The sequence below is a fragment of the Pteropus medius genome, unplaced genomic scaffold, assembly GCF_902729225.1.
Source record: "Pteropus medius unplaced genomic scaffold, Ma_sr-lr_union100, whole genome shotgun sequence".
Lineage (NCBI taxonomy): Eukaryota > Metazoa > Chordata > Mammalia > Chiroptera > Pteropodidae > Pteropus > Pteropus medius.
Window position 1 is genome coordinate 9,440,386 of NW_024342473.1, and position 15,179 is coordinate 9,455,564.

At 40.7% G+C, this 15,179-nt stretch overlaps 1 protein-coding gene across 3 annotated transcripts in view; it reads left to right on the forward strand.

Annotated features, from left to right (window-relative positions):
- Positions 1 to 1,882: 1,882 nt before the first annotated feature.
- The window catches only part of CDKL1 (cyclin dependent kinase like 1), a 46,727-nt gene continuing 33,430 nt past the window's right edge, over positions 1,883 to 15,179 (forward strand). Inside the window, exons 1-2 of one of the 3 annotated variants that reach the window (XM_039865171.1) lie at positions 1,883 to 2,009; positions 2,185 to 2,467. In XM_039865171.1, coding sequence (XP_039721105.1) covers positions 2,300 to 2,467 — 168 coding nt within the window. In that variant the 5' untranslated portion in view covers positions 1,883 to 2,009; positions 2,185 to 2,299. Of the gene's footprint in view, positions 2,010 to 2,063; positions 2,468 to 15,179 lie in introns of those variants that run through there. The other 2 variants (XR_005653341.1, XM_039865172.1) reach the window with 2 other exon arrangements.

The window sequence follows — 15,179 nt, forward strand, 5'->3', positions numbered from 1 at the left end:
ACTAATTAGAATGGTTGGAATTAAAAGAACTGACATACTAAGTGCCGACAAAGATGCAGAGTAATTGGAACATTGCTGACAGGAATGTAAAATAGTAGCCTCTTTGAAAACATTTTGGAGTGACTTACAATAACATATACTTATCATATGACCCAGGAGTGCTCCTCCTAAGTATTGTTTTTCCAAAAGAAATGAAAACAGATGTTCACACAAAAGACCATGCATGAATGTTTATAGTGGTTTGGTTTATAATCATCAAAACTGGGAACAACTCTAATGTTCTTCAACTTGGAATGGATAAACAAGATTATGGCACAGCCATACAATGGAATATTACTCAGTAGTAATAAAAAGGAATGAAATACTGATACATGCAACAAGATGGATGAATCTCAAATCATCATGTTAAGTGAAAGAAGCTTAGCTCAAAAGGTTATATAATATATAATTCCATTTATATGACATTCTAGAAAAGGCAAAACTATAGAGACAGAAAACCCATCAGTAGCTGCCATTTAAAACAGTTACTGGTGGTTCACAGGTGATAGCTAGTCCACTCCAGGATTCCCATCTACTCCATTTTCAAGGCAGTCGCCAATCCCTCTCCTCCCAGTTCCAGCTGCTACATGAGACAGATTTACATTTAGTGGCATGCTGCTTGGCATGGGATTGGTCCCTGTTTCATGGACAGTTTGTTAATTTTTCCTCCTCAGATATTGTTTCCAGGGCAAACACCCACCTCAGTGCTGGGAAGATGGAATGGGATAGATAATAAAGTATTGAGGCAATCTGCCCAGTGGCAAATTACCTTATTTCATGATTTCCCCAGATCCATTAACTTCCTACCATTGTGCACAGACCTGAGCGAGTAGGAGCCAGTTGGGCTATGGATGGGAATAAAGGCAGGCTCTGTAAACCTCCATCTCCCACATGAGAGGGCCCATTTGTAGTGCAAGTCAGTGGTCAAGGGGCACCTTCACCGTCCAAGCCAGTAGAGGGAAGTGCTGACTTCCTTCGCCTTTCTCTCCTTGTCTTTCATTCATTCATTCATTCATTCATTCACTGGATGCTAGGTCACTGATCAGGACAGACACAGAAGCTGACCTCAAGTATAGCAGAGAATACAGGAGAGTAATTAGAGTTTGTTACACGGTGTGGGACCGGCTATGCCGGTGAAGTAGAGACTGCATGGGGGTTGAGGCGGACTCCTAGCGCAGGCGTCTCCCCAGCACTTCGCTACCGCTGCGTTTTTCCCGACCTGCTGGAATTTGCAATCTTGCCAGCCTCCTCTCCCGGCAGAAGGACGTGCAGGGCCCCAGGCCCACTGTCTGAACAGCTCCTTCAGGGACCGAGGGCCACCCGCCAGAGCCCTTCCCTGCAGCTAGGACTGCGGCGGGGTCCAGGAGGGAAACCCGGGCGCGGCGGCCCCGCCCAGGCCAGCCCAGAGCGGGGACCGGTTCCCATAGGGATCGAGGGCCCGGCCGGCGGCGAGCGCAGCTGGGCGAGAGCCGGCAAGGCGGGAGCGAGGCCAGGCCGGGCAGCCGCGGCGCCGTGAGTCCGGGGCGGGGAAGGAGGCGCGGGCCGGGCCGAGTGGCCCCGGCCGCCACGTGGCGCCGCTCGAGGCTGCGCTGCACCGGCCAGGGAGCGGGTGGGAGACCGGGGAGATGCGGACGGCGTCTTCCCGCCGCAGCGAGTCATCAGCGGGCGGGAGAGGTGGCCCCGGGCGGCAGCGAGCTGGCGCGGCCTGCTCCCCGCCCAGCTCCGGGCCCGCGCCCCCGAACTGGCGGCGGAGGCGCTGGGCGTCGGGGCGCGGGGCGCGCGCCTCTCGGGGTGGGGTCGCCGCTCTGCCCGGGCCTCGCTGCCGCCCCCGCGGGTGTCTTCTTGCCACCTGGAAATCAGACCCGAAATTAGAACCGGGGAAGCCCTTAGCCTTCCCCGTCCTCCACCAGCTCATATGTCTTAGATTGGATGGACTATAACATTCAAAAGACAGATTATCTTACAACTCGGTTCGTTTTAGCATGACGGGTTACATTTTAACTTGCAGGGTATATAACCTTGAGTTACCGAAGGCAGCTAACTTTAGGCTGCTATCCTTGGTCGCGTTGCCACTCCTGAGGGGCGAGGCTTTAAAGACATGGGTCAATTCCTAATTCTTTAACTAGTGCCGTTCTTCTGTTCTAGGTGCTTGACAAAAACCATCGTTGAGTAGAGCTCTGGTGCAGTTCACGCCAGTATTTTATAGGCGACATTTTCGAACTATGTGAAGATCCATTTTAAGAAGATTTATTCCTCTGTGATGGAGAAGTATGAAAAAATTGGGAAAATTGGTGAAGGATCCTATGGAGTTGTTTTCAAATGCAGAAACAGGGACACGGGTCAGATTGTGGCTATCAAGAGGTTTCTGGAATCAGAAGACGACCCTGTCATAAAGAAAATCGCCCTTCGAGAAATCCGAATGCTGAAGGTAATGGATTTCTTTCAAATGAATTTTCAAGGATTAAAAAATTGAAGTGAATCATATTATGTTAAATAATGCCTTGAGATCCGGTTGCTTCTCCTTTCTTCATGGACTTTTGTCCTGTGATATAATTGGGACATCTGTGCACAAGTCACCAATTATAAAATGAACTAGAAAGCAGAGACTCAAATTCAGGGCAAGGTGCTGTTCGCTTTTGGAGATGCTGTGGGATATTTTCATTTTCTTTCCAATAGCTTCTCTTTCTTGTAACCTGTAGGTCTGGTTCTTTGAGAGCCATCATCTTTGATAGTATAAGAACTTACGACAACTCGTTTGCTAGCATTCACGATTTTTAAACTTCAAGGCTATCTTCTGTTGATGTTCTCAGTATATTAAGAGAATTAGTCATTCACCTGTTTTCAAACCACTAGGAAACTGACAGGTTTTCATTACACCTCACACTTATCTACCGCTGAGCATCATCATGCCCTGTCTTGAGAAGAAGGCTTCTTTTCAAAGAAATGAAATGATCACTTTTACAATTGTATTAGTTAACCGTAGGAGGCCATAATGGAGGGGAGGGCGGGAAGGGTTTGTTTATTATAGGCTGAAACTATTTTTTTCCTCTAATGTAAAGAGCCTTCCCTTCTGAATTTCTGTGAAACTGAAACCCAAACATCAAGGTAGAATGTGACATGTAATGAAAGCAGTGGTGGTGAACTCGGTTTCAAATAGTCAGGGCTTCTGTGTTCTGATGTGTGTAACTAACTACATGAGAAGGAAAGAGCAACCTTGTAGGAGATGAGTGGGACACTCGGATTTTTTCTTATTCCTGCTTCTCCATTTTCTCCAGAAAAGCCTTCTTTTCTCCGTGACTTGAGTATGTGGGCTGTCTCTGGATAAGGACCCTGAATGCGAAGTAGCAGGCTTTGAATAAATTTAAGTGGGTGGGTAATAGGAACACTTTCTCAATTTGGGTTTAGAATGTTCTTTACCAGCAGGATGTTATCTATTCTAAGACACTTCCAAACCACTACTACCCTTTCCCTAAGTGCCGGTGAGACCAGCAGTGTTTACCTATCACACCGCCTGGACCCTGGACCTGCTCTACCCTCCCTGCCCTCTTTACACAGGGAGAGGTTCTCATCATTTCTCTTGGGCTGATAGGCAGTTTTTCACTTTCTCAGGCTATTCCTAGAGGAAAAGGTGAAAATTATATTTCAAGTTGCATTTACTAAAAAAAAAAAAAAAAGAAGAAGAACATCTGTCTATTTCTTTCTGATTCTGAAGGTCACCTGTGAATGCCTCGCTGAAACCTCTCATCACTCTTAGCAATACTGCATTTATAAGTGTAGCTCACTGAATTAATTGAGTTCTTGTGGGAACTTTGTATCTATCAACTAACTACCTCGTGCGTAGTAGGCCTCCAATAAATGGTATTGTCGGATAGATAACATTATTTTAAAAAATAAACTCTTGGAAAGGGTAGGTGCTGCCAGTAAATTAGGAAGTCATATGTATTTTATTGAATAACTGAATATCGACATGCTCTAAAAGACAGAGTCGTGTACACAGGAGCCTGATTTCAAGGCACACAGCACCCCACTCTCCTGATCTACAGGAGGTGATGAGCCTAGATTTCATTAGAGTCTGTCACTTTAACTCCTAACATTTCAGAATTCTGTGATATTCCTAACAAATAATGGGTACTTATTTGTTGAATAAATGAATTGAGGATATATTAAATAAAGTCACATTTTCTTCATTAATTTACTCAGTAAATACTTATAGAGCCCCATTGTGCCTAAAACAATGTTTATACAAAGTTATACGACCCTGTCTTCCAGGCGCATAATTCATGGAAGGGAAATGAGATGAATTTCCCCTCGGCTCTCACTCCTGGTAGACTGGGTTTCTAATGGACAGGGCCTGTGTCATTTATCTTGTGTCCCCATGCCAGGCAAGAAGCCTCTAACTGCTTATTGAATAATGAAAGTGAAGTGTTTGGAGGCACATTTGAGCTAGACTTTGAGATGTTTAGGGAGTCATGGAATGAGAGATAAGATATTCAAGGCAGACAGTCTATCCTAGGTAAAGGTGCGTAAGTGGAAAGCAGTATATTGAGGGAGCACAGGTAATAACCCCAAAGCCTTGGCCAAGATGCCTGCTAGGTACTAAGAGGCTGGAGAGAGAAAGGAAGGAAAAAAAGCCAGAGTCCAGTGGAATAGGGTGTAAGGAATTTCCTGCAATACAGGTCTGGCCCTGGGATGTGATGGTTAGCACATAGCTGCATTTTGGTCCCAGATGGCCTTTGAGGTTTGGAGCCTGACTGCAGGATACATGTTGTAGCCCCTGAAAACAAGAAATTGTTGAGGTATAGGCAAATGTTTTAGGCCCCCATCTGAGGTGGAATTGAAGGCAGAGCTTCAGTGTCCAGGGGAAGGAGGAATACCAAGCCATGAGCTTGTGGGCCCACAGAGAGGTTGCAGCTCAGCGACTCAGTGAATTTGAGTTTTTAAGGTTTTCCTTGCACATCCTTCACTGAGCTGTGGCTTTTAATGGTCCCTCCCTATTAAGGTCAAGAACTAGGAGCCAGGAGGAATGAGGCTGAGGTACTCCAGTGACCTTAGCCAAAGCAGGTGAGAACTAAGAGCCAGGAGAAATGAGGCTGAGGTTCCCCAGTGACCTTAGCCAAAGCAGGTGAGGACAGGCAGGGGCTGACCCTGTGACTGCTCCCATTATGATAAGGAAAGCTAGAAAAATAGGTCAAGACCAGATGTAGAAGGCCTTGAATGCCAGGGTATGGAGTTTGACTTTCTCCTGAAAAGAAGGGAAGCTAGCGAAGATTTTTTTTTAATTAGAAAACTGTTATTTGTGGAGTTTTGGATTTCATGGATGAGTAAAATTTAAAAAAATTTTTTTTTTTGCAAATTGAGATAAGGTTATCAGCATTTAAAAAAAAACAAGTATTGTCACTATCACTTCATAAAAAAGGACATTTTAATATTAAAAATCTAGGAAGGACACAGTTTTAGAAAAAAGCGGTCTTCCCAACAAAGAGAAGTTGATAACTATAAATAACATTTATATATATACATTTCTCTGGTGCGTGTAAGTGTATATGTATAATTGTGTGTCTGTCTGTTCATCATTGTCCTTATTTTTGTCATTCACTATCTATTGATGAAAATGGTGATATCATTTGTTTTGTGCAGCCTAAATCTCATGAAAGTACTATATCTAGGAATGAAAGGATTCTCCAGGTCAAGTAATGTCCTACTTAATAGGACCTATATCTGATACAACAAAATACTAGTACTACGAAAGAATGTAATGGTCCCTTGGATTTTATAATAGAATTGGACCTATATGCATCCTCAGAGAAGTCCTTTTGTGCATATTTTTTAAACTGTTTATTTAACAATTAAAAGCACCTCCCAAAAGCTGCTATGGACTCTTTTAAAAATTGTATTTGTTTCTTCTTAAGCAGATAAGATCATGGAAATGAATTGTCCAGCAATCAGTTGTGTAATTTTTAAGGCAGCACATCTATAATTCTTCCTATTCTTGGTGTGAAAACCTATGTGAAGGGGTAGCTATCCATTAGGAAAGGCTTTTGAAGATGACAATTATTATCAAGAAATCTGTTTTGCTAATATTCTTAGAAGACATTTATCTGAAAGTTTGAAACACTTTCAAAAGTATTATTTCATGTCGTTTGGGGAAAAAAAGTGACAGTTTTGTGAGACAGATTCAGTATTTGTACTAATAAATTGCTTCCTAGACTAAATATAATTCACTCCTCACCAAAAGGTCCTACTGTAGTTAACCTTTTAATGTTTTAATTTCGAATCACAGTTTTTCTAGGTTACTTAATTAGGCTTTTAAAAAAATAAACAATTGCTCTAGATAAAATTAGCCAGCTCTTACTCTACTTCAAGAACAAAATTAAGTTCCAGTCTAGTGACAGTAATAACATTACACTGCAATACCTGAGCTCAAAGTAGCTATCCTACTCTTTCTCAAACTCATTTTCCATTGTAGGAAAAAAAGGGAGGAATTCAATATTTTCAGTCAGTGTTTTGATGAGATACCTATGCATAATATAGTTGACGTGTTCATTGGGCAAGTTTTTACAGAACTCCTGCCATGTACCAGGCACTGTTCTGGGTTCCTGCCCTCACGGATGAGGAGAGACTGAGAGTAAATAAACAATTATGTTTCCAGTGGTGAAAAATAAAACAGGATAAGGAGAGAAAGAGTGATGGAGGGACTTGCTTTTATATATAGGGTGGTTAGGAAAAGCCTTTCTGATAAATGACATTTGAAGAGACACTGGAAGGAAATGTGAAGGGATGACTCATGCAGCTATCCAGGGACAAGCATTCCAGGCAGATGGAATAGTAAGTTCTAAGGCTCCATGGCAGGATCAAGAGATGTGTTCTACACGTGTTCTGGTATGTCCTAGGAGGATAATATAGACTGTTGTGTCTGGAGTACAGTAAGTAAGGGTGAGGGTCACAAGAGGTGAAGTTAGAGAGGTAAGAGCATCAGACATCAGGGCCTCGTGGACCATGGTAGGGACTATGGTTTTTACTTTGAATGAGATGGGAGCCGTCAGAGGGTTTTGAGCAGAGGGATGCCTTGGCATGACATATCCTAGAAGGATTTCTCTAGCTGCTGGTTGCTCCAGCCCCACAAGCAGAAAGATCATTTGGAAGGATTTTTAGAGTAATCCAGGTGTGAGGTGATGGAGTTTGGATCAGAGTGGTAGCAGTGGAAGTGGTCAGATTCTAGATTGATTCTGAGAGAAGAGCACACAGGAATCTGATGGTTGGATGAAGAATCAAGAATGAAAGTTCTTGACCTGAGTAACTGGAAGAATGAAGGGAGACCCACGTGCAAATTTGGAGAAAGGAAATGAAGAGTTCTATTTTAGATATGTTAGGTTTGAGATGCAAATCCAAGGAAACTGTAAAGTAGGCAATTAAATATACAAGTCTGGCATTCAGGGTAAAGTCCTGGTTGCAGATGTAAAGTTGGAAGGCATTGGTATAGCAATGGTATTTAAAGCCAAAAGACTGAGTCACCAGAGGGAATGGAGAGGACAGTACCATAGGCTGAACCCTAGAACCCCAGCATCTGGGGGTCAGGAAGATGGAAAGGAACCAGCAAGGGAGGCAAGAAGGGCCGTTTGATGAGATAGGAAAATCCCAAGAGCAGTTTTCTTAAAAGCTTAGTGAAGAAAGTGTTTCAAGAACGAGGGGTTGGTCAGTGGTGTCAAAGGTCACCATTAGTAAGTACATACTTAGAATTACCCTTTGGCTTTGAAATTATGAGGGTCATCTGAAATCTTGACAAGAGATGTTTGGGTTTTAGTGGTAAGAATGAAACCATCAGAGAAGAGTCAAGAGAATGAGAGGAGCAAAGTGGAGATGGTGATATAGACAACTTGTTTGAGGAATTTTATTATAAAAGCAAGCGAGAAATGGGGTAGCAGGAACTTGGAAGAATGTGGAGTCAAGAGAGGTTTCGTTGTTGCCGTTTTTAATATGGGAGAAATAAGTGTGTTTGTATGCCGATGATTTTAATCCAGTAAAGAGAAAATGATGCTGTTGGAGAGAAAGAACTGCTGGAGCCATGACCTTGAGTTACTAATTTGGACTATGACCAAAAACAGCTCTAATAGCATAAATAAAATACCAATTCATGGACCAGCTGGGAGATTAGGCTACCTCTTATTTTATTTGGAATGTTACTAGGTTCTTTACAGACACTATCCTCAATCTTTATGTAACAGGACCCACAGCTATCTCTAAACTACGGATATGGAACTTCTTCTACCAGGATGTACAAAATTTTCTGATTTGCATAAGACCCATGAACCCTACAAGAAAGAATTCAACCCTTTCATAAGTAGAGTTCAAACATATAAGACACTTTGGATGGGAAGTGGGATGGTCATGACAGAAACCAGATTATGGAGAGAGACAAAACTTCTCAAAGAAAATCATCTTAAATCAAGAAGACTGGCATGGTAGGCTGGAGTCATCAGAGGCCCTATGATGGGAAGTGGGCACTATTTCTGCATAAAGCAGGTGACTGTACTTGAACCCAACCCAACCCTCAGGGAATAACTATGTGTCCAGCAAGAGAAGAGCCATGTGGTTCAAAACAAACACAAACCAGTCAACCAAGAACAACTATATTTCTAAAATCCCAAGGCTCTATGATGCTGAACCCTCTCTCTGTGGAATGAAAATGGTAGAACTATTGGAAGAGGAAGCAAAGAATTCCAATCGGTAGTGGTGGAAAGAGTAGATTCTCCTAGAGGAGCTGAGGCGAAGGACAGGACAGTGCCACTATGAGGTGCTTGTGCAGACCTTCAGCAGTGTGGCAGATGACACAGGGAACCTTAGAGTAGATCAGACCAATATCAATCAAGGGCTGAAAGCAGCAGCTAGGACATTGTCTGGGACAAACCACCCTCTGGAAGACAGGAAAAATGAGAACAAGGAGACGGAATCACATGTTGCCATTTGGTCACCCAGTAGACTTGGGTAAAGTGCCATAGAGTATTACTTAGAATGCACGAATCACACTTACACAATCTTAGAAGGTGAGTATTGTTATCCTATTTTACAAATGCAAAATGGGATAACAATATGTGGCCTCCTGGTTAGTAAGCTAGAATGCAGACACAGTTCTTTTTATCTGTCCCCAAATCTATGCTCCTACACATCGGAACCATCGCATTACACCACACATCACATATCACACATCACACTCTGAAGTCTCCCAATGACTGGTTCTCAGGGTTTATCCTGCCCTTGCTCTAGCAGGGCCTTAGCTGCGGCACTCACGGCTTCCATGGAAGCTTGGGTGCAGATTCTTACTGGGATAACAGTTCTTTCCAACTCTCATTCAAAAACCCCATAGATTATTTAATAAGGCAAAGAGTTATGGTTTGCCACCAACAAAGATGAGAATAAGTATAGGGAGAAATGTCCATTTTAAACTTTACTATAAACATTACAATAAAGTGCAAGAATTCTAATAGAGAACAGGATCACTTAAGATATGCGGATGACACCATCTTACCGGCAGAAAGTAGCAATGATTTGAACTGACTTCTAATGAAAGCGAAAGAAGAAAGTGACAAAGCAGGACTGCATTTGCACATCAAGAAGACAAAAATCATGACTACAGAAGAAATACACAATGAAGACATTGAAATTGTTAAATATTTTGCTTACCTTGGTTCAGTCATTAATCCAAATGGAGACAATAGCCAAGAAATCAAGAGAAGGCTGAGACTCGGAAAAGCAGCAATGGAAGAATTAGGAAAGATCACTAAGAGCAAAGATGTGACGTTAGAGACCAAGGCTAAGATCATCCACACCCTCATGTTCCCAATAACTACGTACAGATGGGAAAGTTGAACAGTGAGAAAGCCTGATAGGAAAGAAAATTGATTCATTTGAAATACGGTGTTGGAAGAGAGCTCTACAGATACCATGGACTGCCAGAAAAATGAACAAGTGAATACTAGAGCAAATTAAGCCTGAGGTACCGCTGGAGGCATAAGTGGCAAAACTGAAGCTGACCTACTTTGAGCACATCATGAGAAGGCGGGGTTCTTTGGAAGAGATAATAATGCTGGAAAAAATAGAGCACAGCTGGAAAAGAGAAAGACCAAATATGAGATGGCATGACTCCATAAAAGAAGCCATGGGCATGAGTCTAGGAGCCAAGCAGGGCTGTTGAGGGCAAAGACATTGTGGATGTCACTCATTCGTAGGGTCACCAGGACTTGGAGCCGAATCAATGGCACTTAACACACACGTCAACCCCAAAAGGATTAAAATTGGTTCTTGGGAGCAGGGGAAAAAAGTCTTAACTTTTTTAATGTGCAAAGCACAGATATACAAATAGTACATATGCAGATAAACAGTTTATTTGTGGTATTAAAATTTCATTGGGAGGTGATTAGGAGACTATATGTAAAACAGATGGAAAAAAGATCCATATGGGAAAGTGAGAATGTTGAGTATATACTTTGTGCCAGAAACATGCTCTTATTTGACTTTAATTAGTCATGAATAGTAACAGCCCACTGAATGTTCAGAGCATCTCCTTTTTTCCTACCATCTCCTCACTTTCAGTAACCTTCCAGTGAGGCTGTGGGCTGCGTGACTGCATGGGGACAGGAGCCACAGTTAGGAATTGCAGTTTCTAATCTGGCTGTTGGGTGACCTTGGAACCTGGAACCTGGTGCCGCCTGGAACCTGGCCCACCTTATCGCCGTGATTTATGTCTCTGTTTGGCATTGCTTCACTGACTCTTTGCTGAGGAGAGCAGTGTTTTCGAGGCAAACATCTAACAGAAGTCAAGCCACCTTAAGGATGCACGGGCAGGAAAGTAGAGGGTCAAAAAGCACAGTGGCAAAGGAGAGAGAAACACAGGTGGGAAGGCAGAAAGGTAGGATTTAAACATGGGTGCTAGTACCAAAGAGGCACTGGAGGGAAGCACATCACATAGTCTCTCCCAAGAGCACTGCTTTAAAATATCAGACCAGAAATAGCGTTGGTCAAATTACCATTCTGGTGATGGTAACGTGCAGTGGGAAGTATAACTGTCAAGGTTCCCTGTTATCCAAAGCACTTAAGTGCTTAATTCCATGTGTTCTTGTGCCAGGCCCTATTCCACTACACACTAACAGAACACCATGTAAATCCTCCCTAGCATTACAAGCCAATTGGAACTTCCATAATTTTAAAGGTTTCTGCTCCCTCAATATTAGTTGAAGGAATATTTCTCCCATACTAGTTGAATAATATTTCCCAGCTCAATAAAATCTCAATGGGAAATCCTGTGACATCCTAAGAATTTAGTCCTGCTGTTGCCAATTGGTACTAATTTCTAGGTCCCTCCTTTTTAAATTGTTTCATTGGCTTGCAGAAATGGATTAGTAGCACATTTCTATAAATCGTTTTAGCCATGCTTAGAATTCTGTGTCACGGTTTACATGAGATTATAAATTCAAATGTCTATAGAGATCCCACTGGGAACAAATGAGTAAAGCAGGCTGAATGAAAGACAAAATGGAGAAGTGGAGACTAAGGCAAACTGGAGACTTTGTGTCTTGTGTAAAGTGGGTGGCCAGCTCCACAGACTACAATCCCAGGGGGCTAGAGTTTCTAAGTCTTTCTTAAGAAACACAAAACAAAACAAAACAAAACAAAACAAAACAAAACAAAACAAAACAAAACAAAACAAGAAATCAGAATTTTATATGAAATCTCCTGGGTTTTCCCCCCATAACTTTTTGTTTTGAGAAATATTTCAAAATATCTAGAAGTGGAAATAATACAATGACTACCTATGTATTCTTAACTGGTTGCATTAATCAGTTCTTAGAAGTCTTTATTTCCTTTCTGTCACACACTTTTTGGCTGAATCATTTCCCTAAGTATGCAGCATGAATCTCCTAGAACAAAGACAGTCTTCTATGTAACCACGATATGATTTCAACACTCAAGAAATTCATCATTGACTCAATACTATTATCTAACATACAGTCTGTGCTCAAATTTCTCATATTGTCTCAATAATAGTTATATAATTATGTATAATTATATCTATATCCATCTGTCTATCTCTCTATCATCCATCTATCTACACTTTAAACCCATGGTCTATAATCAATGACCATACATTGCATTTAGTTGTCATGTGTCTTAAGTACTCCTTTAATCAGTTCCTCAACTTTTTAATTCTTTTTTTGGTCTGTCATGATATTGGCATTTTTGAAGCATGCTTTTGCAGAATGTGCCTCAACAGAGGTTGTCTGGCTATTTCCACATCACTTGATACAGGGTAAATGTTTTAAGCAAGAACACTACGTAGGCAAGGATGTATCCATCACACTAGTTCTCATCAGGAAGTACATAATGTCAGTTTATCCCATAATTGGTGCTTTCAGTTTAATCTCATGGTTAAGATGGGTTTGCGATATTTCTCAATTGTAAAGAAACATTTTCTCCTTTACAATTAATAAGTAATCTGTGGGGTTATAATTTCAAACTATGTGACTGCCTTGTTCCCCAATGATTTTCACCCAACGAGCCTTGCCTCAATCAGTTATAACCAGTTATCATAAAGTGATTGTCAATAATTCTTTCTATATTAATTAGTTATAATTTTTCTGTAAAAAAAAGAGTTTTCTTTTACCACCGCCCCATACTTCATACATAAACTTTTTAGTCTCACTATGAATACATGGATTTTTTTACTATTATTATTCAACATGTTACAAACCATCACTGTCATTCTTCTTGATTCTCTAATTGCACATGTTTGGCCATTTGGGGCTCCTTGGGTCCAGCTCCTCTGTCCTGACAGATACCCATCATTCCTTGAGTAGTTCTTTACTATTTATACAACAAAATGTCCCAGGCTCATCCTTCCTCATCTCTGGAATCAGCCATTTTTCCAAGGAGCCCCACATCCTTTTATTGAGAATGAAATCTGACTTGAAAGCACTGACTAGTAATTAAAAAAAATTTTTAAACACCATTAAAGCCAGACCAAGCACATCTGCAGACAGCATTTGGCTTCCAGGCTCAGTTTTGGGCCACTCAATTATACATCTTTCATTATATGCAGATGTTCTCATTAGAGACTGGTAGATCTGCCCCACTCTGTCCATTACTAATATGTAGGTAGATGTTAAGAGTTTATGGAAACTGGTTGTCAACGGCATAGAAGACAAAGCAGAGCATTCCCTTGCCCACAATGATAGAAACCAAACAATTCACTTATCATCATCTCTCCTTATTTGTTCAACAAGTGGAGACCTGTTTAATTTTATTTTTACCAGATAACATACTAACTGCAAATAGTAACAGACTTTTATTTGTTTATTAAAAGATTTTTTGCCTTTGCTCATAATGTGTTTATCTAGAAAGATTGTATTCCTGCTTTATAGTGAACTCCTAAGTAATAAAGCTGCCACATAAATACTTCAGGAACAAAAGAAACAGGAATCAATGAGGTGATTCATTACATTCTTAAAGACACCCAGTTTGTAAGGAGATTAAGCACATACCACCACCTGTCAGTGCCCTAAATGCTCCCACATACATCCTGCCACACACCTTATACTCTAGAAAAATAAAATATCATAGAGCAGGAGGACGCAGAAAAAGTGATTTTATAATGCGCAGTGACAAAAAATAAATTTTGCTGTTGCTTTTTTCCAATCAAATTATTTTTATTTCCAGCAAATAAAATTTATAGGTGGACAACCTGTGTTCCACATAATTATTAGAGAATAGTCAAACCACTCTAGAAGGTAGTACTTTTTATATGGAATGGAAAAATTTTTAAATGGGCCAGGCTTGTGTCTTTCACTTTAAATTTTTTTAATGTTTTAATTCACCTTCTTATTTGGCAAGATTGATGTTTTAGGCCACAAATTTGCTTCCAACAGGCATTTTTTCTTACTAATGATTAAACTTCGTTATTACTTATTAACTTTAAAAGCACAGTGGTAAAAATGCTGTTGAATATAATTGCCAGGTTGAAAATCTTTGAACTTTATTCTTTTCTATTTTTTTTTTTAGAATAATGAAAGGTGAGTTTCTAAAACAACTGATGCTATCGACCATATGTAAAAACCAAACAAATAGTATGTTTTATAACCATCGGTACCTTGCTGCATTAGTTTTTGGCTATGTCATTGTTAATTTTCATTTTGATCACATTTGTACTATTGCTTCTTTCCTGGTACTTTTCATATACTTTATTAGTCACAATAAAACAGAACGAGCATCCACTGTGCACATCCTTAGCCTGTGCTGAGTCTAGAGAGGAATCCAGAAGAGATCACAGCCCAGGTATCTGGACAGAGGACCAGCCTGGCACATTCTGTTCCATCCGTGTTGTCTACAGCAAACCCAAAATAAACAAACTTCAGCCTTCCCTCTCCACCTCTCCACCCACGATTCCAGCTTTTTCAGTACTTTTCCACTCCATGTGTCTCACTCTTTCTTTCTCTAGCAGTCCCCCAAACAAAACATTAGCCAGGGTATCTACCATCTTGGCATTTTAAAGAAATGTGGGATCAAGGCAGCTTTCCTTTGCCAAAAGAGAGTGTTAAAGAATGATAGATGCAGAATATTTCCCTCTAGGCTGGAGATGGTGGTAATAATTAAATAGCTTTTTAAATGATGAAAATAGCTCCCCTGCAAGGCTGTTCTATTAACTAACTCTCCGAAACTAATTTAAAAATATCTATCTTGGTTTTATAATACAGTGAAGAGATCATTTTAAAACTATTGGTATAATAAAGTAATATATGCTTATGTAAGAAAAAAACTGAAGGTACAAAAGAATGTAAGTGAATAGGAAACCTACCTTGCCCTTCACTCTCCATCTCTGTCCCCCTAAACAACCACAGTCCCTCATATGTCATTCCGGAGGATTTCCGTGCTTGTACAAAGATATATATTTCTTTTTAAGACACAGACACAAATGCTATCATATTGTATATGCTATTCTGTAATTTTTACATTTAACAATATATCTTGGACATCTTTCTAGTCAACACATAGATATATCTTATTCTTTTTAATAGCTGTGCACCGTTTTATCATTTGAATGTACTATAAAGTCCTACAGTTTATTTAATTAATCATCTATTAGTGGACATTTG